The following is a 25,373-nucleotide window of genomic DNA, read 5'->3' as shown; positions in this document are numbered from 1 at the left end:
CTACTAATGAAGAGCCACACGACATTCATAATAATCATGATGAATCCAAAGAAGGTACAATGTGCCAAAGATTGGCCTACTCCTACTAACTCTATTGAGAGGTTTCCTTGGTCTTTCTTTATTTTACAGCCCAAGATTTATGTTCATGTAGCCACCTCTCTTACCAATCAATTGACGTGTGAGGCCTTCTTTTGGGATGCTATGGCCCATAAAAAGCTTCAATGAGATGAAAACACTTCTTATTTCAACACCCATTTTGGTATGTCATTATTTTTCTACGGATTGTACCATATGTGTGGATATTACTGGACATGGCATCGAGCATCGGAGATATTTTATACCAAGATCGTGGTGTAATTGCCTACAAGAGTAGAAAGCTTGATGACGAAGAGAGAGAACTCCATAAATATGAGTAATAGATGCTTGTTATCCTTCATGCCATCAAGAAATGAAACCAATCTCTCTATTGTAGTCATTTCAAGGTATTAAGTGATCATTGAGTATTGAAGTATTTTCTTTTACAACACAATGCCACTCTTAAAAGTTATGACTTTGAGATATCATACATAGTTGGAAAAGACAATATATTGATTGATGTGCTTTCTAGGATGTGGCATGCTCAATATCTTCTATCTCTATCGTAATGATGCAAAAATTATAGCAAGGTGATGGGAAGTTTCCTAACTTCCAGTGGCATAATGGACTTCTGTGATTCAAAGTAAAGTCTACTTGGTCCCTCAAACCACTTTCAAGTAAAGAATACTCAAGAGACGTACTCTTCTCCTTTGGCATGCCATCTTGGAATTTTTAATATTTTTTATAAGATTCACTGAGAGCTTTTATTGAAAAGGAATTTGGATGTAAAGGATTATGTCTCTTGATGTTTTACCTTGTCAAAAAAATAAAGATGCATCCTTTTTTGTCCAATGGTTTGTTGCAACCCTTACCCATTCCTCATGGTAAGTGGACTGATATTATGGATCTTTATCACTGGTCTACCTACCATCAAGCATGGGTGGAATAGCAAATGTTTTGTGGTTGATAAGAATTACCAAATCATCCCGCTTTATTCCAATCAAAGTCCAATTTTCAGCCAATGCCAAGGGGCAACAGACCAATTCATGAAAGAAGTTTTTAAACTTAGGGTTACCTACAAAGATTGTGTGTGATAGAGATATTAAATTCGTGGATACTTTTCAGAAGAGTTTGTTCACTTCTATAAGTACTACCTTGACGTATTGGTCATCATCCCTAAATAGATGGCCAAACCAAAAGAATTAACAAGTAGTTGGAATTGTATCTAAGACACTTTTGTCATAACACACAAGCTTTTGGGGATGGAAGTGTGTCTCATGACACTTTTGTCATCCCCAAGTAGATGGCTAAACCAAAATAGTTAACAAGTTGTTGAAAGTGTATAGAGGCACTTTTGTCATAACACACCAGCCTCTTAAGATAAATGGCTATATCTTATTGACTTTCGCTACAAAAACACTCGTGTGAGTATTGGCATGTCTCTATTCAAAGCTCTTTATGGTTACAAGGTTCATGTGCCCTTAGCTCTCTTTCATGATGATGTAAACCCTCAAGCTAAAAAAACTTAGAGAAAATAGAAGCATTTGTGAAGCAATGTAAGGACAACATTCATAAAAGGCACAAGAGGTTATGAGAGCATATGCTAATGAGAAAAGGAGGAATGTAAAATTTAAAGGAGGAGATTGGGTCTTTTTGAACGTACCCAAATCAAGGTACACTGCTCCTAAGGGTGTGGCATAATGACAAGCTTGTTCACAAATTTTATACTCCTACCAAACCATTTTATGATCTTGCTTATCAGCTCTAATGCCTTCTTTCACACACATACATGATGTGTTCCATGTTTATCATATTCAACCACGTGTATTTTCTCAATGTCTTTTACTCTAGTGTCCTCTATGTATTGCACAAGATGCATTATAGACTCTTTGTATAGGAAAATTTAGCAAGAGTAAACTTTTGAATGTTTCACTTTATGCGACATAGAGACTTATTTGTCATGAAATAAAACGCATTCTTGTTTTCCAATGTGGAAGAGGAGATACTCAAATTTCATCAACATGACCAAAGGTAGATACATATGGTGCACCCAAATATCCATGTATCTCATCAATTCACATTAGAATAGCATATCAATTATAAGCTAATAAAAGTCACATGAGAGAGAGAGAGAGAGAGAGAGAGAGAGAGAGAGAGAGAGAGAGAGAGAGAGAGAGAGAGAGAGAGTGTGTGTGTGTGTGTGTGTGTGTGTGTGTGTGTGTGTGTGTGAGTGATAGAAGTGGCCACCATGAGGACAAGAGGATGTCCTTTGGGGGGTGGAGGATGATGATTAGAGAGAGAGAGAGGCATCACCTTGTAGGAAGAGAGAAGACAAATCTTATAGTATAGAGAAAGGGAGGGGAGGTTTGCATGATGCATCCCACAAAGCAAAGAACTATTTCCATAATTGGACGGGTCTATATTGAGTTTGCTAGCTACATATTGCAAAAAGTAGGGCTCTAAGAATAATTCATTATCTTCCATGTTTCTATTTACTTATCAAATTGATGTGCCGTAAAATTCTAGAGCTAACAAATTTTTTAGCCTATCACACCTGTGCAATTCATTTTACATGACTTTGTCATCTAATATCTCATTTTTTCTCTTCTCGATTTGGCAATCATACGAGAATCTAATTAATTTTCTCATGTTAGACTCATCATTTAAGGTCGTTAACCTGCACAAAGCCTTCAATATACCAAATCTATTGTAAAGAATAACTTTTGACAACTCACACCATCAAGATTTAAATTTCACAACATGATCTTTCAACAAGTATCCGGTGTGATGAATACATCACATCTATTGGTTACTTAATCCTTGCCTTTGGGAAAAGTGCTCGTGCAAAACCAAAATCACCCTTCATTTATCAAATGAATATAGCATAGAATAATTGTTTATCCTATAATCACCAAGAATCGAATTAGGAAGTATAAGGTGTTATTTCTCACAATAGATGGTAGGATGCTCTCTTACAAGGAAAATTGGCCATGTTGACCATTTGTTAAACATGATGGAGAATGGGTTTAGTTTATCCAATACCATGCCGAGGTCCACATGTTGTGGACCTATCTTGAAAAAAGGTTGTTCTCTCAATGAGTTGAATTTCATGACAATTTGGTGCGATTTTAACTTTGCCATCTATGAGCTTGCTAGCTATTTGCATCTAAAGAAGAAACATAAGCATGCATTCAAAGATAAATGCTTTGAAACATTTCATGGTACTCATGAATGTATGTACCTTGCATCGTGTTTCAGCACATTCTAGACAATAGACAATAATGACAACTTTTTGTGCATTACAAGATAGAACATAATCCTTTAATACATGCATCAATTCGATTTTATGATGTATTTAGATGATATTAACACCCCACATCCATCTCTTGCAACTAGAATTACACTTCCCAATCTCCATCAAAAATGTAGGGAATTGGGCACTTTGCAAGACAACGTCCAAGTAGCTTAAATGAAGGAACGACTGCGTAATGCTAAACTGGGCAATAACTCCTTCGTGTATTCATTTCTTTTGTGCCTAATGATACGAGGATGTCTCAGGTCAGGCAGGAGGGTGGATTGAGGTTCATGCAATCCCTTTCCAACTCCTCTCAAGATTTATCAAATGCAAATTAATCACACCACAATCAAGGACCATCCAAATCAAAATGGGCAACAACCTGAAAGGGATGCACAAGAAAGCTTTTCCTTTACACACACTTCAAGACAACTAGAACCAACTAATAGTATCAATTATCGCTTGCAGATGACTGTAGATTAACACTTTTAAGGTGCATACTAGGACCTGACAGACACGTCATGTCAACTTCTTTGTTATGAGGAATCTTGTCCTCAAGAGGCCCATACAGTACAAACAGCTACAGGATACTCTGTTGTGATGCGACTGAATCAAGGGGGCATGCAACTGTTCTGAGCATGGTTATAACATCAAGAGGGCACAGCAACTGTTCCGTCTCTATCAAATCCCCTCCCTATGTAATCTTATCTTTCACGACTGCTCAATGCTTACACCCAAACAATAACTAGCACTTATCATATTTGCTGAAGAAATCTTTCAACCGTTCGCTGAGTAGATTTTTAATTTCCTCTTTGCCTTGCTTTAGAAATGGTATAATGTTCCTCGTTTTTCCCTTATCAAAGCTCAAGTGTGACTGTCTTGGACTCAAAGTCTGTTTAATTGTTTTGGACTCGTCCACTTCCAATATACTAAATCATATCCCTATTCAAAACAGAAAAAGACTGTTGCACACAGACACATTTACCATGAGAAACATAATCAACAGCAACAGTGAAATATTCAGGATCGATTATTGCTGTCCTAGAAAACCATTAACTTCAAAAAGCCAAGACCTGGGTGAGGAATGAGGAACCGAACAGAATGCAAAACATGAACTCACTGGTTTAGTACCAGCAACAAAATCTGAGATATTACTACCTCACAATCTTAGAGAATCCCTGATGGGATCCATGAAGCCAAACGTAAGCCTCAATTTACTACACTTGTTAACATCTAAGTTGCAAATAAGAAGAGCTTGTAAGAATGAATTGTAGATATTCTCACAAACATGTAAGTTGCATAAATAATTAATGCAAAGAATATACTGCAGATATTCTTCTGAGAACTATCATCGTATCTAAAAGATTATATTTAAAATTTTATGCATGCCTGCCAGATTGAAGAGATAGAAGGAAGCAAAAGAAGCATAAACCTTCAAAGTTCAATAGGTCTACACTTCCAACAAAATAGGTAAAATCACTTCAAATATGTCATAGAGCCAATTACAACTGATATGGAAAATGCGTATCTACAGAAAAATGTCAGACTAGCCACTGGAGAGAGCAAATACCTTTAAGATCGAAGACATAACTACCACCTAAAATTGCCACAAAAATAACCCGAATACAAGTGTAAGATCATCTAAGGAAACCACATCCAGCAAGTTCAGTGCAGACAACATTTTAGTTCACTCTAAAGCATAGCATAGCCAATCCCTCGACTCTTTTCTCCTGGATGATCCACCTGTCTGCCATGCATATTGACTTTTCATGGCAACACCTTGTCTTTTTGGAAATACATTAGTGTCCTTGTCATCTGAAGGTGACCTTACTCACATGAGATGCAACATAAAGAAACATCAACCAGTGTTTAAGTAACAGTATAGCCTCAGCAGAGAGGGTGAGCCATGGATTGCCACCTCATACCAAGATACAATGTCACATGCTAAGTGAATACAAACTGGGTCTACATTCCCAGCGGAGCCTAGTGTGCATTCAGGACATGGGTATAGAGGGGCTTAATAACCCATTTCTTACCCAAAAAACCCATAGAAATCATATCTACATCCTAACCTTAGAAGCCCAGGCCCAAAATAGGGCGGAACTAGTCAACTTACCTAGGCTCTGCCACAATAAGGATAATTGTCTACGGGATGCACAAACTGCCAAACTCAGAAAGTCTGAGGAATACCAGCATTAACAAATGTTGATAGCTTTAAAGCCATGGCATGCTTCCAAACCATCTCACTCACATGCAAGCTTGGTATCAAAGCTGCTCAGACAGATTGCAAATGCTTGAAATGCCGACAAAGGATAACGGTAGTCCATTGTAAAAGTATCCTTGCCAACCTTGCCAAACTGTACCAATACTTTGTCATGTTCAGTAGGAGAGGAAAGTTGTGAAGGCTCTAGTGCGGCAACAAGCTGAAAATTCTTGACTGATGCAACAGTCACACGTCCACGGAAGTTCAGACACCAGCATTGCAGTTGCTCATGCCACCTAGGAGCTTTGTTTTTCAAAACCAAGGGAGCATCTTTGGAACTCGGGAAAGTATCAGTTTGTTCAGATAATGCTGCATCAGTGTCCACAACAAGAGACTTGCAAGTTGGTAAAGCAACTGCTGAAGGGAACTCCTGTATTGCTCGTGGAAACTCATCAAGCGGAGTTGGAGCACTCCCTCCCTCTTCCATTGCAGAGACTGGAATGGAATGAAGACTACAGTGCATGCGCCTTGGTCCTCTTGCACCAAGAACATTCAGCTCATATGCAATGTGTGCAATATTAAAACCCCCAGTGGGAGCTCGCGGAGAGACTTTTTTTGAGTAGACCCGTCTTCCTGCACGGTTGATAGAGGGCACAGAGCAAGTACTGGGAGGCTGACTGTCATACACAGTAAATTTGGTGGCCAAGAAGTTCGAGCTGTTCAGAAGACAAATAGCAAAATCAACCAATATGCAAAGGTTCGTACTGAAGGACATTCAGACATTTAAATGCACAAAATCTGAAAGAAAGGGTATTAAGTTACATGTTAACTCAGGCTTCCAAAGAAAAAGTGAGACTACAAGTAAGAAGATACTACCAGTTCAGGGGCAAACTTATGCAGCATAAACATGAGGTGGGATAGAAAGAGAGCAACAGACTAATAACACATTGATATTTTAGATAAACATAAATGCATGAATAGTAGCAGCTTGTTTGACAATTACATTGCCAATAAGTTCATCGCATACCATACCGTAATTTTCCGGCATAAGCATTACTGCCTTGAGAAAAGTCACTAGAATCAAGGGATATTAAGTAGTCTGTACTTGTGGCACGCCTGAACCTTCTTGCAGCAAATAGAAACTTGCCATTCTCTGCCAAATCTATTAAAAACGCACACATATCAGCTGCTTTAATCAATATACTTATCAGTGGCAAATTATCATAGTAATTACTGGAAAAGGAGAAAGAAAAATGAACTAAAACCGAAATCAAAATCCACTTCTACCCCCCATACAGCAACTATCAGCACCAGCACCAGTCTGTTTGTGATGCATCTAGCCTACTTTCAGAGAAACAGATTAGCTACCTTTCAGAAGAACTTAAACTGGACCTGTTCTTAGGTGCAAGTTTACAGCATATCAGGCAATTCAGACAGGAAAGATGGCATTAGCTTCAAAATCGATCCAGGAAAAGCAGAGCACCAACCAATCCAAACAGCTTTTGTCAGGTTTCCAAAAAGGGAACATCTGACAGTTTGATGCCCAGTACACTATGGACTGCATATGAATAACGCTGATCGTTTTACATGACAGCCTAGGAGACTGGAGATAATTTGGATTCTGCTCGATGGAGCACAGATCCTCCCAGATTCAAGGCAAAACACCATACAGGATATCCCCAAGCTTGTACCACTGCCTTAACAAAGGCCACTGAAATACCAAAAATCGTATGCTTACGTGTCAACTACAACCAAACCATTCCCCCCTCCTCCAGGCAGCTACAAATTTGGAACACCTGCACCTAACTAGGAACCTCAAACAACAAGACAAGCTGGAGGATTCTCTGTCATTGTGCACCTCCCCTACCCGTCCTGGCCCCCTTTTGTCCCTCTCAAACTTTATGAAGTTATAAAATATCTTTATTTTAAGCCTAGTCAGATGTGATCTGCATCAGTGGATCAAACCTGACCCAAAAGCATTGTCAAGTTAACCACTAAAACCAAAAACTTACCAAACTTTAATTCAAACAATGAGAATATGAGTAACAACTGTCTTTCTTAAGCTTATCTTTATTTAGCAACAACGGAATAGGCAAGAATGCCACACGCACAAAAACGACTAAGTCAGCAAGGGATTATTTTAAGCCTAGTCAGATGTGATCTGCATCAGTGGTTCAAACCTGAAATCCCAGATACCCAAAAGCATCATCAAGTTAACCACAAACCCAAAACTTACCAAACTTTAATTCAAACAATGAGAATACCACGAGTGATGACTGTCTTTCTTAAGATTATCTTTATTTAGCAACAATGGAATAGGCAAGAATGCAGCACACACAAAAACGACAAAGTCAGCAAGGGATTATCATATAACATATCACACACATATACACCCTTTTTAAAAAAAGGCAACTCACTTGGAGTCAGACCAAGATATAAACAATAGATTGAGTTTGTCCGGTCTCTCTTGATGAAGCACTGTATTGCATCATCTCGTGGCCCAGGCTGAAAACAATAAAGAGTTGTTAAGATGCATGAAGAGACAACCAGACTCCCTCTTCCAACCTTTGTTAGCTGCCCTTTGGCTAAAATACTATCACTTTGAGAACACATAATAATTAAACATGGACAATTTCAAGAGAGTTATTAGATGCCTCCAACCTTTGTTAGCTGCCCTTTGGCTAAAATACTATCACTTCGAGAACACGTAATAATTAAACATGGACAATTTCAAGAGAGTTATTAGATGCCTGCAACTTAGAGAACACATAATAATTAAACATGGACAATTTCAAGAGAGTTATTAGATGCCTGCCAATATGAAACAAGTAACAAAGCAACTCAAGATCATGCCATAAAGTAAAGCAGTATGCATACATTTATACTCAAGGAAAGTTTGACAATAAAAGCTAGAGAATTTTGGTGAGAGAATTCAGATCTTTGGTTGCCCCAAAAGACATTTCACAAAAGCTACATAGATTTTCCCAAGAATGGAATACAGACAATGGTTTTCCAAAAGCATGTAAAACACCTCCATCTCAAAACCTCTACAGTATGTCATCAGGATCCAGAGCCATATCAAACTATATTAGCAAAGGCACATTATTCCTTCATAATTCATGTTAATCTTGTTGTTCATCTACCACTACAATGAGTCCCATAGTGGCATGGAACAGGATCGAATGTGACCCCTCAGATCAGTGGGAATGGCCTAGAGTAAAGGAAAGAGAATGGGGGTAATAGCAGCTTTACACATATGCATGCATACAAGTGTGTATACATGCTTCACACATATGTGGAATACATATATAAGTAAATATACATATTCCTACATATTAGATATGTCATATTATAATTGAAGCATGAAGAACCATTCCAAGAAAACAAATCTAAGAGATTGTTTTCCAAATATTTACCTAAAATACGATAATGCAGCAATAGTTACACAAAACCGCTTGAAATGGCACTTAGGAAGGGGCAAAACACCAAAACAAGGTCAAGAACTCTCAAAGCGCATTCTTGGACCAAAACATTTCATAATCTCGAAACGGTGCTATATGGCATTTCAGGCCAAACCCGAAACGTTTTGGAAGATATTTTGGGACATAAAAATTCTACATGGAATAGGATGCAATGTTTATAGTCAAAAATTAAATGTTAATGCCCTTTTAAGAAAACACAATCTATTTTCTTGGCCTAGGGGTAGGAACACGTTATGTGTTAGCAAATACGGTAATGCAGCAATAGTTACACAAAACCGCTTGAAATGGCACTTAGGAAGGGGCAAAACACCAAAACAAGGTCAAGAACTCTCAAAACGCATTCTTGGACCAAAACATTTCATAATCTTGAAATGGTGCTACGTTGCATTTCAAGCCAAACCCAAAACGTCTTGGAAGATATTTTGGGGCATAAAAATTCTACACAAAATAGGATGCAATGTTTATAGTCAAAAATTAAATGTTTATGCCCTTTTAAGAAGACACAATCTATTTTCTTGGCCTAGGGGTGCTTGGAACACATTGTGTTAGCAAATATGTCAGCTCATGTGTGAGTCTGTGCATGCAGAGGCTGGGCACATTACATAGATATTTTAGGCACTTTTATTATGTAGCATTCTATGCTTTATAGCATTTATTGCTGCCAACCAGCCAACATTAATGCTGGCTGGCCTGACATATTTTATGGCATTATCCATGCCTATATATTATGGACCCCTCCTTAGTCAATCAATTCACCACCTAGAGGTCTTGTGGAGAGAGAAGACGGGGCATGTGGGCACACTATTATATGCGATTGTCTCATGCCTGATGTATGGATTCCATTTCCCGAGCATACATCTGAGTTCTCATATGTATTGTATCCTCTCTTTCTTTTCTTTTCTCTTTTGTCTTGTGTTCAGCAATTTATTTCAGCACATGTTTATGCTTCCATTGCTGCACCACTTCTGACATGGTATCAGATTTCAGGATCGGTGCTCCTACTATATTTTCGTGCTGATTTCAAGACTGTTTTCACCCTTGCTAATCAAGCGACTGCTGCTCCAACTAGGCGACCTGTTTTACCTACGTTTTTTTGCTGATGTCAGCATCCATACAACCTATGTGTCCATTACAATCTGCGTTTTGGTGTCTCTACATCTCTTCCTGGCTGGGCGCTTGCATTATCAAGCCGTTTTTGGTTTTTGGCAGTTTTCGACTGATTTTTTGACTTTTTGCAGCAGATTTTGTCTTATTTTGGTCAAATTTTGGGTTATACTGTATGTGAACTCTTGCTTTTTGCAGTCTATGCTCGTGTTTTAGTTGTGTTCCCTCTCCAAATACCTTCTTTTCTCTACTTCTCTTCTAAATCCTCCACAGATGGCGGCTCCATGCACATCCCACTCATGACAAGCTCCATGGCCTTGATTATCACACGTGGAGTGCGGTGATGAAGGCCTACTTCATCCAGAAGCGGTTATGGTACGTGGTTTGCGGAGCTACTGCACGTTCTCAACGGCCTTCTCCTATTCTAACTAATTTTGATGCCAATAACAATGAGGAAGCAGTGCTTACATGGAATTTAGATGATGCCCATGCTTACTCGGCCTTACTTCGGTGTATTTCCAAAGAAGTCCTATTGGCGGTCACTTGCTATAGGACAACTTCAAACATATGGTTGAAGTTGCAGCTGATGTATAAGGCTCCTTTCACCATGAGTGCCATTACTCTCTATGGCCAGCTCCAACAACTAAAGTTTGAACCCAAAGATACGATCCAATCATTCCTACTTTGAGTTATCCGAATCCAAGACTAGCTTCGAACTATGCAATCTGCCCTATCAGAGGCACATCTTGTTGGTACAGTACTCTACAAACTCCCTCCGGTGTTCAATGGAGTGGCAAATACTTTGAGGGTGTAGACATCATCGACTCTTGTCAATTTTACACATATGACCTCAATGTTACTTGAGCACAAGGCATCATTGTGGTTACATGGGAGGCTTTCATCAGGTTAGTGAGGCTCTTGCAACTTCAGAGAGGGATTTGTAGAAGAAGTCGAAGACCCAATGTTCCCATTGTGGGAAGAAATGTCATTTACGGAAGGACTGCAAAGAGTTAGTGCCTTCTAGAAAGGAAAAGGAGTAGAAAACGAAGCGGATGCAAAATCCTCCAACAAGTCATCATCTACCTCAGATTCCACCTCAGATCCTCTGGCCAAGGTGAAGTTCAAGGCACAGAATGGATCCTCTTCTTCGAATCATGGAAAGGGCTTGGTGGCCCCTTCCTCAACTGCAATCTGCTTTCTAGTGGTTGTGGTGATAAGGTCATTCCTCACGACTCTCCAGTGCCTTAACTTAGCAAACCCTTAACTTAGCAGGACTGTAATGTGATTTATTGCAAAATCTGATGACCAACCCTTTGATGGAAAGTGACGTACAGGCCCTCCCAGGCTCCCACCTTCAAAACCTTTGATACTACATGTCAAAAAATATGATGTGCAAATCCACCACAATGACTTCTAATAAGAAATCATTACTTGAAATATAGAGAGACAATAGAAAATCCTTAACTTAGGAGGACTGGAATGTGATTGAGTGCAAAATCTGATGACTGACCATTCGATGCAAAGTGACATACAAGCCCTCTCACCTTCAAAACTTTTGACACTACATAAGGTTCTTCAAAACAGTTTTGATTATTGTGTGCAGTGGCATCATAGTCATAAGTGACACAAAATGGGACGCAGATGGGGAATAGGGGGGACGGGGAGGAATGTCCGCCACTTGTGACTATATGGTAACATGGAATGGGACATGGGGCAGAAAAAGCTACCATCCCACCAATCCTCAAGTACAAAAATGGCCATCACCTATGACTATGGTGCAGCTACAGGAACAGTCTACCTTTCAATAAAACCAAATTGGTTAAGGATGTGGTAAAACACATTGCAACCAAGAACATGGAATTGGAACAGGGAAAGAGAACAAGGAGTCCAAGAAAAACCACTCCCTGTGACAATTAACATTATGCAGTAAAGTGAATATGAATAGGAGCAAGAACAAGCAGAAACTAGCATTCCACCTTCTATAAGGCTGAAAATAACTGTTTCTTGCCACTATGGATAAAATGCTCTACGTCCACATAAGATAATTAAGAAGCCTTACACCATTAATGTTTGTCCACCTTCAAACTTTACAGACACAATCTTGAGTCTACTACTAGACAAGCATCAAATAGTTATCAGACCAAATGAGAAATTTCCATTGCGGTTCCATGTAGATTTGCACTAATCAATAAACTCAAACATGAGAATCTGCACTGAAAACAACTTTTGTAATCAGGCAGCCACACAGAGACAGACATGCGTGCCCACACATGCGTGCCCACACATGCGTGCCCACACATGCGTGCACACAAAGCGCATAAAAGCCCAATCCAGTTTGACCATAAATCAAGCCACTCTTTGAGCTTCGCATAGTTACTAAGCTCCACATTATGTGCGTTACAGCCTAGCATAATCATATTAGTAAGAAAGTCATTCAAGTATATTATGTACCTGTTTTAATGATATGGGAAATGTAATTTTTCCACACTGTTCCAGGGTATTTACAAGCTCTTTGGTGACTTCTCTCCATGACCTACAGACTGCAGCACAAGCAATAACATGTTTTCGGCCAGGCCAGGTTCCCTCACTCTCTTCTACTCTGCAAATGACATCCCTTAAGATTTCTGGAGGAAAATTAGCCCAGCAACTTTGCTCCTGAATTGAAATCGGAGGCACCCTGTATGTGCTCTCATCCAACCCTGCACTGTGGGACCTTGCTCTTTGCAACGGGAAAATCTTAGCCTCAAAACTTCTTCTCGAAATGCTCCCAATTCCATCTCGGATGTCCTGAAGCTCCCTGATCAAACCCTTTAGATGCATTTAGATGGCTTTACAGTTCAATCTATGTAAGGAAGTCTCTTCAGCATTCCAAACCGTGGCACGAATTTCAAGTCGAGGACCAGACACCCAACATGTGGAGTACATCAAAAACCTCCTGCAGCCTTTGAAATATGCATGGGAGCGAATTAGCTTGATCCGTTGGCAATTGTACAGTATCATGTAACAGGTGAAAGCGTAATGATTCCTGGACCTTGTAGAGGACACGAAACTCGCTTTCTGCCACTGCAAGATAAGCAGTGAAATCCTAACCGTCTAAATTCCGAGGTTGCCATCGTCACAGTCAAATGAAGCAGAATGCTTCATCCAGATGTTAGCTTTTTCAAAAACGCATTGCGGCAGAAGCCAGCAGCAAATGAAAAATGGGACAGCGCACCTGTAGATTTGACAGTCAAAGTTGTAAGATGCCGTCTCATTCAACAGCGACGGCCCCGGAAGCAATCAATCTTTCCGCGCGGTGATAGGATGCACCTCTATTAAAGATCCAGCCGTTGCCTGCCTGTCTATGTCTATCTGTGTCCCAGCGCGAGGGGAGGGGGAATTTGGGGGCGGATGAAAGAAAGAGAGAGAGAGAGAGAGAGAGAGGACAGCGAGGAAGGAAGAGGACAATGGATGGACTGTCAGCAGACCAGGTGGGGCCTTAGGTTTACGGATTTCTATCTCGTTATGAAATTGGCTCTACCCACCTTTCTCACGTCCGGCACAAAAGACTAGCATATACGTTTTGCTTTTGGGAAACTAAGGCGCGTTAGACACTGGGCGCAAGGCCTCAAAACCGTCTAGCAGTTTGTTTTGACAGGGAGTAAGAGATCTATCAAAACGCAGTATTTGTCTTGATGGTATGTGGTAGGGGATGCAAATCTAATGGTTAATTAAGGATTCAAATGTTGAAAACAGCTAGATTACTTTTTTGAATATGCATGTTTGTCCTTGGACAGAGGACTTCCCTCACCTGCCCAAACTTGTCCGTCATCTATACTACATTATTATCTTGGTTGGAGGTTCTGTTATCTCCCAAACCTCCATATACTACATTATTATCTTGGTTGGAGGTTCGGTTATCTCCCGAAACTCCATTTTTTTCCCGAGCTACCACTTTTCTCCCGAACCTGAAACTTGAAATTTGAATTGCATGAAAAATTTGAATTGCATACATGGGGGATCGAGGTGGCTTTAATGCCCCCCACGTCTTCACGTCCTCCCTCTCTCATAATGAGGATGATAGATATATCCAGGCTTTAGGAGCTTCCTTCGATCGTTCGATTGTTTGTGCAGGTGGAAGAGGTTGAGACTTCAGCGTTGAGGCTTTGAGGCTTCGTTCGATCGTGCGTTGAGGCGTTGAGGCTTCGTTCGATCGTGCGCAAGGAGTCAACGTTGAGGTGTTGAGGCGTTGAGGCTTCGTTCGATCGCGTGCAAGGAGAAGGTGCTCTCTCTCTCTCTCTCTCTCTCTCTCTCTCTCTCTCTCTCTCTCTCTCTCTCTCTCTCTCTCTCTCTCTCTCTCTCTCTCTCTCTCTCTCTCTCTCTCTCTCTCTCTCTCTCTCTCCAAGTCGTTGGCCCCCCCCCCTGGACCAAGTCGCTGCCATTCGCCTTCGCCTTCGCCCCCTTCGCCTTCGAACCCCCACCCCTTCGCCTTTGCCTTCGAACCCCCACGCCTTCAAAATCTGCCGCCCCCCCCCCCCCCCCCGACCAAGTCTCTGCCCCCCTCTGTCTCTCTCTCTCTCTCCTCCGCCTTCGAGCCCCCCCCGCCCAGGCACGCGGCGCTACCCGCCCAGTCCCCCCCGAGCACGCGGCGTATAGATTAATTATTAATTAATAGTTAAAGTTAGTTACTAGTTAAAGTTAATTTAGTTAAGTTAATTTAGTTATTATAATAGTTATTATGTTATTATATTATATTAGTTATTAGTTATTATTATTGTTATTATATTAGATTAGTTATTATTAGTTTTGTTATTAATGTTATGTTATGTTTATGTTTATGTTATTGTTAATTAATTGTTATGTTAATGTTAATAATATCTATCTAATTATTATAGTTATAGTTATGTTAATGTTAATATCTTCTATCTAATTATTATGTTGTGTTATGTTATGTTTATGTTTATGTTATGTTATTGTTGTTAATGTTAATTAATGTTATGTTATGTTAATATGTTTAATGTTTTTTTATTTAATTTAATGTTATGTTATCTATCTTCTATCTATCTAATTAGCTATTTATTTATTAGTTATTAGATAGATTAGTTATTATTATTATTATTATTATTATTATTTAGATTAGAAGTTAGAAGATTAGATTATTAGATTAGATAGATAGATAGATAACATGAGTATTTTATTATATTAGTTTATCTAATCTAAATCTAAACTAAATATCTAAATAATTATCTAATCTAAATAAATAATTAATAATTATGAAATGAAATTAAATTAAAATTATGAATATGAATTATGATTATGATTATTATTAGTTATTAGATAGATTAGTTAGATTAGAAGTTAGAAGATTAGATTAGATAGATAGATAGATAACATGGGTATTTTATTATATTAGTTTATCTAATCTAAATCTAAATAATTATCTAATCTAAATAAATAATTAATAATTATGAAATGAAATGAAATTATGAATATGAATTATGATTATGATATGATGATTATGATTATGACTATTTTATTTTATTATGTTTATTATTATCTAACTAATTAATTAGTTTTATTAGTTTATCTAAGTAAATTATTTTTTAGATTAGTTTATTATTATCTAACTAACTAATTAGTTTTATTAGTTTATTGTTATCTATCTAATTAGTTTATTAGTTTATTTACTAAGTAGTTTATTAGTTTATAGTTTATTTATTGTTATCTAATTAGTTTATTAATGTTATGTTAATGTTAATGTTAATAGTTATGTTAATATCTATCTAATTATTATGTTATGTTTATGTTTATGTTATGTTATTGTTGTTAATGTTGATGTTATTAGTTAATGTTAATATGTTTAATGTTTATAAGTTTAAGTTTATGAATATCTATATGAATTATGATTATGATATGATATGATATGATGATTATGATTACGATTATGATTATGACTATTTTATTATGTTTATTGTTATCTAACTAACTAATTAGTTTTATTAGTTTATCTAATTAGTATATTTTTTAGATTTTTACATATTAGATTAGATTACTAATTAGTTTTATTGGTTTATTGTTATTGTTAATTAATGTTAATGTTAATTAATAGTAATAATAATAAAATAATGGTTAATGATTAATGATAATGATAATGATGAAATTGTTTTATTAGTTTACTAATTAGTTTATTGGTTTATTTATTGTTATCTAATTAGTTTATTGTTATCTAATCTAACTAACTAATTAGTTTTATCAGTTTATTGTTATCTATCTAATTAGTTTATTTACTAGTTTATTTATTGTTATCTATCTAATCTAATTAGTTTGTTTATTAGATAGATTATTAGATATTAGATATTAGATTAGATAAACTAATAAAACTAATCTAAATAATAAAACAAATAATATCTATATCTAATTAGTTTATATTTATATGATATATGATATGACGATGATGATGATGATGAATTATTTTATTGTGATTAAGATAAGATATAAGATTTAGAATTTAGATTTAGATAATTAATTGTATTTAATAATTTAATTAATAGTTAATAGTTATAGTTTAAGTTTATTTATTAGTAATATTAGTATTAGTATTAGTATTTATGGTTACTAAGATAAGATTTAGATATTGTTTTATTAGTTTATTGTTAGTTTATTTATATTTTTTAATAGTTTATCTATTGTCTATCGTGGTATTATTTTAGTTTATTGTTGTTGTTTTTGTTTATTGTTAATTGTTATTGTTAATGATAGTTTATTTATAGTTTATAGTTTATCTAACTAATAAAACTAATCTAAATAATAAAATAATAAAATAATAGTTTATATGATATATGAATATGATGATGATGATGATGATGAATTATTTTATTGTGATTAAGATATAAGATTTAGAATTTAGATTTAGATAATTTAATTGTATCTAATGTATTTAATTTAATTTAATAATAATAATTTAATTAATAGTTAATAGTTATAGTTTAAGTTTATTTATTAGTAATATTAGTATTAGTATTAGTTAGTATTAGTATTAGTATTAGTTAATAGTTATAGTTTAATTTTATTTATTAGTAATATTAATATTTATTAGTATTAGTATTTATGGTTATTAAGATAAGATTTAGATATTGTTTTATTAGTTTATTGTTATTTTTTATAGTTTATCTATTGTCTATCGTGGTATTATTTTAGTTTATTGTTGTTGTTTTTGTTTATTGTTATTGTTATTGTTAATGATAATGATGAAATTGTTTTATTAGTTTATTAGTTTATTGTTATCTAACTAACTAATTAGTTTTATTAGTTTGTTTATTGTTATCTAATCTAACTAACTAATTAGTTTTATATTTGTTTATTGTTTATCTAACTAACTAATTAGTTTTATTAGTTTTTATATATATCTAAATCTAAATAATAATAAAAATATAATATCTAATTAGTTTTAGTTTATATTTTAGTTTATAGTTATAGTTTAAGTTTAGTTATTATTATTTATGATTATGATATGATTATTTTTTATCTAATTAGTTTATATGATGATGATGATGATGATGATGATGACTAATTAGTTTATATTGTTCATTTTATCTAATATCTAATTAGTTTATATCTAACTAATTAGTTTATTAGTTGATAATAATGATAATAATATCTAATTAGTTTATATGATGATGATGTTTAGATTAAGATAAGAATAAGATTTAGATTTAGATATTGTTTTATTAGTTTATTGTGGTAACTATGTAATTAGATATTATTATTATTGTTGTTGTTGTTGTTGTTGTTGTATTGTTATCTAATTAGTTTATTAGTTTACTAATTACCTTATTGTTATTGTTATGATGATGATGATGATGATGAATTATTTTATTATGATTAAGATAAGATATAAGATATAAGATTTAGAATTTAGATTTGGATAATTTAATTAATTAATAATTAGAAATTAGATAATTAATAGTTAATAGTTATAGTTTAAGTTTAGTTATTATTTATTTATGATTTATGATTATGATTATGATTAGGATTAGTTTAATATTATTGTTGTTTATTGTTATTATTGGTTGTTTTTTATTTAGATTAGATATTATTAGTTATTAATTAGTTTATTATTAGTTATTAGTTTATTTATGATGATGATGATTGCTGTTGTATTGTTTATTAGTTTAATATTATAGTTAATTAATTAATTAATAGTTAATAGTTATAGTTTAATTATGATTATTATTATTATTATTATTATTATTTATTGTTATTATTATTATTATTTATTTAGATATTATTAATTTATTATTGTTTAAATATTATTAGTCTATCTAATTAATAATAATAATAATAATAATAATGATGATGATGATGATTACTGTTGTATTGTTTATTAGTTTATTTATTGTTAGTTTATAATTTATAATTTATTGTGGTCTTATTTTATTTAGATTAGATAAGATAAACGTTTTAGGATATGTGGATAGAACTATCCTTTGCCTCATTGATTGCAATTCGTAGGGCATTATTCAACTTAGAAAGCTATTGTTAATTATATTACTATTTACTTATTCGTGGTCGTGACTTTCATTATTGAGAGATACAACTATCCTTCAGATCAACTCATTGCGATTTGTGGGGTTGGCATGGATGTGGTAGCCCTTCATGGCATTAAAAATTCGTTATTGACGTTTTTAAACTTAGGAGATTGTTTAGTGTGTGAATTATAGTTTCATTGGCAGGGGTGGGGCATGATTTTCTAAGAAAGGATATTAGTTGGTGTGCAGCATGTAATGTTAGGTACACCACCTAAAATACCAACTCACTGGTCATTGTGGCGTTGGCTTTGATCCTTGACTTTTCTCATTATGCAAGGGGGGTTTTGCATCATAAAATGGATACATCCATTGTGACAAAAAGCCTAATCTCTCAACTAGGAAGCCATGAGAATTTGCTTGAAATCTAATCCAAATGCATCTTGAAGACCCACTTGAGTCCTATGTGTGGGATAAACAAATTGAAACCTCATGGAACAAAGCAAAGCTATGGACGATGTTCCAGACATAGTGCATTCGACTCCATTGAATGCAATTGATTTGGTTGAATCAAAGAAAACAACGACAACATCATCTCTTCGATGCTTGCCTACTTGGAGCCGTTCGCATGGGTATGGGAGATAGTTGTTATTCTAATAATTGTATTTTCACCAAGCTATTTTGTTCTTTTTTGGAAGATAGTCATTTGTGTATTTTGTTGTAGCCAAAATGTGGAGTTTAATAGAATGAATAAAGTTAATGTGCGAAAGATGAAAGAAGTGGCGAGGCAACAGGGAGGGCATGTTAGTAAATCCACAAGGACATCAACGATCCGAAGAAACACAAAGGCTGCTTCAAGTTCTTTGGAGTTTAAATGCCTCGAGACCAAGATGAATGAGTTGATGGAATTGCAAACGAGTTTATCCACATGTGTCAATCATGCACTTGCTATTTACTCTGCAGAGTTGCATGAACAAGCTAAGGGTTTGTATGGTGTTGTGTGCGAGACAAAGCACACCCAGAGTGTTCTTCAACAAGTCTCGAGTGGTTTGGGCGGTGAAGTGAGGGAACTTTCAACAATTGTCTCTGAGACAAGTAGGTTGATGAATTTGTTGTTGAATGATATGTGGGCATCGTTTTGGGCGCATGGAGATGACCGCAAGCCTATGATTTGCCAGAGGGGTTGTTGACTACCGTTTTTGCAGTTCCAAATGAATGTTAATAGGTTCAACGCCTTGCTACAACAATTGAGTCGTCAAATGAACGGTCCCAATTGAGGAGGATTTGCTTGGTTAAGGCTTATGATCTATTATTGTCTCGCTTATATCTTGCTTGGAAGTGCTTGGACCAATGTTTTTTTTGTAATGATGTGTGCTTCCTTTTTGTGAAGCTTATATTGGTTTTAATGTAACGATGTGATACCTCTTTCTTGAGGTTTGATCTGCATAAAGAATTCTATGGTCTAATTGTAATATTCTCTCTCTCTCTCTCTCTCTCTCTCTCTCTCTCTCTCTCTCTCTCTCTCTCTCTCTCTCTCTCTCTCTCTCTCTCTCTCTCTCCAGTGTTTGGTTCAATTTATTGGGGATGAAGCATTCTTCTCTCTTTTAAAGAGTTTATAAACATTGATCTATATCTATAGTTTATTTATAGATATAATTATTATGTCTTGCAATCTAGAGAGAAAACTTCATTGATTTTTGCAATGTAGTACGTATCAAAGAGTAATATTTTCTAAAAAATATGTTTCAATGTCTAGGAACTTGCTATGTATTGGAATAAGATTGTGTATTCTTTCTCTTTTCAAGAGTTTGTAAATATTAAGTACATTTTCATTTTTAAGTATATTGTCTATTTCTTGAGGTTTGATCTATAGAAATACTTATTATGTGTTGCAATCTATAGAGAATAGTTCATTGATTTAAAAATCCTAACGTTTTATAGTTTATTGCGCATTCATATTGAAGAGTGATGTTTGGGTTTGAGTTATAGGTTGGGGGATCGTGCGCCGGTTGTATATAGCTTTTTTTTTGTCTTTGGGTTAGATATATCTAATTGTATAGAATATATAAAAATATATGATGATTCTAATTTTGTCTACTATTGTTCCTTGCATGTAGGAGGATTGTGATGATTTAAATTGTCGTAGTATTTTTTGGATTATGTGATTCTAGATTGATTCTACTTTTAAGTCTTTTTGAAAATATAAATAATCAGAGAACTAGCAGGGATTATGTGTTGCGTATTCATAGGCATAGACTCAACTCTACACGATCTAGACGACGACAGATTGCTAGGCTTAGGGCTCAAAATGGCAAGACATGACCGAAGGGGGTATAAAGAGATGTGTTCTACTATAGTTGAGTGCCGGAACGTTTTGCAAGGAGGGGCTCTAAATCATGATAGCTTGATTCGTGAGAGACTTCACAGCTTGATTGAGCAGCAATTTGGTAATGATTATAATTGTGATGCTGAAAATCACCAAAACTTAGGAAATGTTGTGATTAATGAGTCACGTGTCAATAATGCACCAACCTTTAGTGCTCGAAATGGAGGTTTTTGCTCCATTTTACATGCTTTGCCTGCAATAGATATTCATCCTGCAACTACAATATTGCTATTTCAAGACCCGATTGTGCATTCCATGGGGAGTCTTTTTGAGATGTGTGAGCGATGTTCGGCTAAATTGTGGAGATGTGAGGCTCAAGTCCAGGGGTCAGTTTTGTTCGGTAAACATTGTTGTCGAAATGGAAAAGTAATGTTGCCACAGTTGCAATATCCATCACAACTATTGCATGATTTGTTGCATGGTATGCATCCTCAAAGCAGAGTATTTAAAAATAATATACGAGCATATAATAGTGCTCTTGCATTTGTGTCGCTTGGTGCCAATGTTGATGAGCTTTTGCTTGTTGTGGGAAATTCTTATACCTTTAGAGTGCATGGCTCCATTTATCATCGTATAGGCTCTTTGATTCCTAATGTGCAACGACAGGAAAGGCCAAGATTTGCACAACTTTATGTTTATGATACTGAGCATGAGTTATCTAATCGGTTAGATGTTATGCCTAATTTATTGCCAAACTTGCTTGGGGAGATTTAGTCTATGATGCATCAACACAATGCATATTCACAAGCTTTTAGATCCGTGGGTATGCAATTGCAAAACAATCCCTTGCATGATTTGAGAATGACTATTTTTGGGGTTCAACATGCTAATAGACAATACTCAGTTCCAGTGGCAATTGAGGTTGCGGCTATCATGCCAGGACAAGGCAATGAGAATACTCTTGATCGTCGAGACATACATGTTTATAGTCGGGATGGACGATGTATTGCTATTTCAAACTTGCATAGGGTATGCCAATGCTATACGTCCTTCTTTTTCCTATGGGTGATGATGGTTGGCATGTAAAGGTACCTTATAGTGGTGTTAATGTTCCAACTAATATACATGGATTATCTAATAAGGACTGTGTTACTCAGATGCAATTTTATGCATTTCGACTACAAGTGCGTGAGGACACTGAGTTGTGCATGTTGCGGGGTGGCCGATTGTTGCAACAATTTATTGTTGATGCTTATTGTAGTATAGAGCAATGTAGGTTAGCTTGGTGTCGTCAAAATCAATCAGTTTTACGCTCGGAAGTTTATAAGGGCTTAGCAGATATGGTGGGAGTGATGGATGATGGGCCGATGGGGATTATTGGTGCCTCTATTGGTAAAAGGGTGGTTTTGCCATCTTCTTTTACTGGTGGGCCAAGACACATGTATCAGTTGTATCAGGATGCCATGGCTATAGTGCGAAGTAAGGGAAAACCTGATCTGTTTATAACGATGACATGTAATCCAAAGTGGTTAGAGATAAGTAATGCTTTGTTGCCTGGACAGACTGCTTATGATCGTCCGGATTTGACTGCTCGGGTATTTCATAAAAAACATGCTGATATGATGCATACATTGTTGAAAAGGAAACTGTTTGGAAATGTTGCAGGCTATGTTAGTGTGATTGAGTTTCAAAAGCGGGGGCTACCACATTCTCATACTTTGCTAATTTTGGAGCACCCTTTTAAACCCTTTGAAGCATGCCATTATGATAGATTTGTTTGTGCTGAGTTTCCTGATAGAGAAAAGTTTTCAGCTTTGTTTGAAATTATCTCAAAATGCAATGTCCATGGTCCTTGCGGTGTAATGAATCCCAAGAGCCCTTGCATGCGCAATGGTCGATGCACTAAAAAATTCCCTCAGAGGTTTGTGAATGTAACAACTGTTGATGGCTCTGGCTATCCTGTTTATAGAAGACGAGATGATGGAAAGACAGTCACAATAAAGGATAATACTATTGATAATCGATGGATTGTTCCATATAATCCGTACTTGAGTAAAAAATACAATGCACATATAAAATGTTGAGGTATGCTCAACGATGGCAGCTGTCAAGTATTTGTATAAGTATATATACAAGGGACATGATCGTGCAACGATTAAATTTTCTGTTGGAAACTTAGGGTTAAATGGTACGACCTTTCGTGAAGTAGATGAGATCGAGAATTATTTAGATGCACGGTATGTTTCTACTTCGGAAGCGTGTTGGCGAATATATGACTATGCATTGCACAATGAGAAGCTTGATATATAGCGGTTGCAGGTGCACTTGCCTGGTGAGAATTATGTGGTGTTTCAAGATACAGACAATATATCACATGTTATGCAGAATGAAGATATCAGGAAAACTACTCTTACGGAATGGTTTGTGTGCAATCGTGTTCATCCAGAGGCTTGAGTTATTCAGTATCAAGACTTCTCGGTGTATTGGGTGTGGAATGCACAACGAAAGGTATGGACGAAGAGAAAACGTGGAAATACATGTGGTCGAATATACTTTGTGCCGCCCACATCTGGTGAGCATTATTACTTGCGAATGCTCTTGACAGTGTCTCGAGGATGAATGTCTTTTGATGATTTGCGTACTATTGGCAACGTGGTGTACAACACCTTTAAGGAAGCCTGCATTGCAAAGGGCATGTTAGAGGGTGATGATGAGTGTGTTGTGTGCTTGGAAGAGGCTGCATCTGTACAAGTTGGTGCCCAGTTGCGTGCTTTGTTTGCTGCAATTTTGGTCTTTTGTGAGCCTGCACAGCCTGGTCAGCTCTGGGATAGGTTTATGTCACCGATGGTGGAGGATATTTTGTATAAGTTACAGCTAGATCATGTGCATATATCTTCTGCAGTTCTACAACAAGAGGCATCAAAGAGGGCTTTATTGCATCTTCAGGATCTTTTGTGACAGTATGGGCGAAGATTGTCTGACTTTGATGGATTGCCAGAACCTCATCGAGCAGATTCTCAGTTGTGTGCTAACCCTCTTTTAGAAGATGAATATGCATATGATATACTGGAGCAACGTAGAGTTTGTCTTTGTATGGAGGCAATGTTGAATGATGGACAGAGGGTTGCATATAATGCAGTTATAGGTGCCATTGGTGGAAACTTTGGGGATGTTTTTTTTTGGGATGGTCCCGGTGGGTCTGGAAAGACGTTTCTTTATAAGTGTTTGCTTGCTAGGTTGCGCAATGATGGTCATATAGCATTGGCAACGACATCATCTGGCATTGTTGCTTTGCTTCTGCTGGCGGTCGTACTGCTCACTCGAGATTTAAAATTCCATTGGATCTATGTAATCGATCCACCTGTAATATTCCTGTTCAGAGCGATCTTGCTCAATTGTTCAGACAATCGAGCCTTATTTTATGGGATGAGGCTCCCATGATGCATAGGTTTGCATTTGAAGCTGTTGATAGAACTTTAAGAGATATTATGAGCTGTAATAAACCATTTGGTGGAAAGGTTACTTTGCTTGGGGGTGATTTTAGGCAAATCTTGCCCGTCGTGATGAAGGGCTCCCGTGAAGATATTGCTAATGCGGCACTATGTTGCTCTCATTTATGGCAGTATGTTAAGGTGCTAAGGTTGTCTGGGAATATGAGGATGTCAACCGTTGGTGGTGTAATGGATAATGGATTTGTTGGTTGGATTCAAGGGATAGGGGATGGAGTGGATATTACGAAGAATTGTGATAAGTTACATATTCCATCTAGCATGGTATTGAAAGGGTGCTCTATTGAAACCTTGGTTAATAGTGTGTACGGTGAAATATCCATGGTGAGAGACTTTGGGGCATATTTTAGTGAGCGTGCTATACTTGCAGCACGGAATACAGAGGTGGCTTCTTTGAATCATTGTGCATTGCAATCGATGCCATGAGAAGTTATACAGTACTATAGTGCAGATTCAATTGCAGAGACGGATGATAGCTCATTTTTATACTCTGTAGAGTATTTAAATACACTGGATCTTGGAGGTGGATTTCCTCCCCATCTATTGTTGCTAAAGATGAATGCACCTATTATTCTACTTAGGAACTTAAATCCAGCAAAAGGTTTGTGTAATGGTACATGGTTGATGTGTAAGGCATTCAATAAAAAAGTGATAGATGCTGAAATAATAACAGGGATAAATGTAGGGGAACGAGTTTTTATTCCTAGGATCACTTTTACTCCTAGCACCTTGTAGTTTCCATTTGCTATGAGGCGGAGGCAATTTCCTATTCGATTGGCCTTTGCTATGACAATCAATAAGTCGCAAGGCCAGACATTGTCTGTTGTTGGTCTTTACTTAAAGACACCAGTATTTACACATGGACAGTTGTATGT

General features: G+C 36.3%; 1 protein-coding gene across 6 annotated transcripts; it reads right to left on the bottom strand.

Annotated features, from left to right (window-relative positions):
- Nucleotides 1–5,218: 5,218 nt before the first annotated feature.
- LOC148034128 (tubby-like F-box protein 6) lies at nt 5,219–13,605 on the bottom strand. 6 transcript variants are annotated; one of them, XM_087682155.1, is made up of 6 exons: nt 13,374–13,605; nt 13,191–13,252; nt 12,611–13,101; nt 7,991–8,078; nt 6,606–6,735; nt 5,219–6,289 (listed from the first exon to the last, which is right to left on the bottom strand). In XM_087682155.1, exons 3-6 carry the CDS (start codon nt 12,977–12,979, stop codon nt 5,614–5,616), a joined length of 1,263 nt encoding a protein of 420 aa, XP_087538281.1. In that variant the 5' UTR covers nt 12,980–13,101; nt 13,191–13,252; nt 13,374–13,605; the 3' UTR covers nt 5,219–5,613. The 6 variants fall into 6 exon arrangements, with proteins under 6 accessions (XP_087538281.1, XP_087538284.1, XP_087538283.1 ...); XM_087682158.1 differs by having other exon boundaries at nt 12,611–13,094; XM_087682157.1 differs by having other exon boundaries at nt 13,191–13,222.
- Nucleotides 13,606–25,373: the final 11,768 nt, after the last annotated feature.

This window comes from Lygodium microphyllum, chromosome 7 (genome assembly GCF_053477565.2).
Source record: "Lygodium microphyllum isolate KBCC chromosome 7, Lygodium_microphyllum_v1.1.10, whole genome shotgun sequence".
NCBI classification, from domain to species: Eukaryota; Viridiplantae; Streptophyta; class Polypodiopsida; order Schizaeales; family Lygodiaceae; genus Lygodium; species Lygodium microphyllum.
The sequence above is the reverse complement of the archived record's forward strand: the minus strand, read 5'-3'. Positions and strand labels throughout refer to the sequence as shown.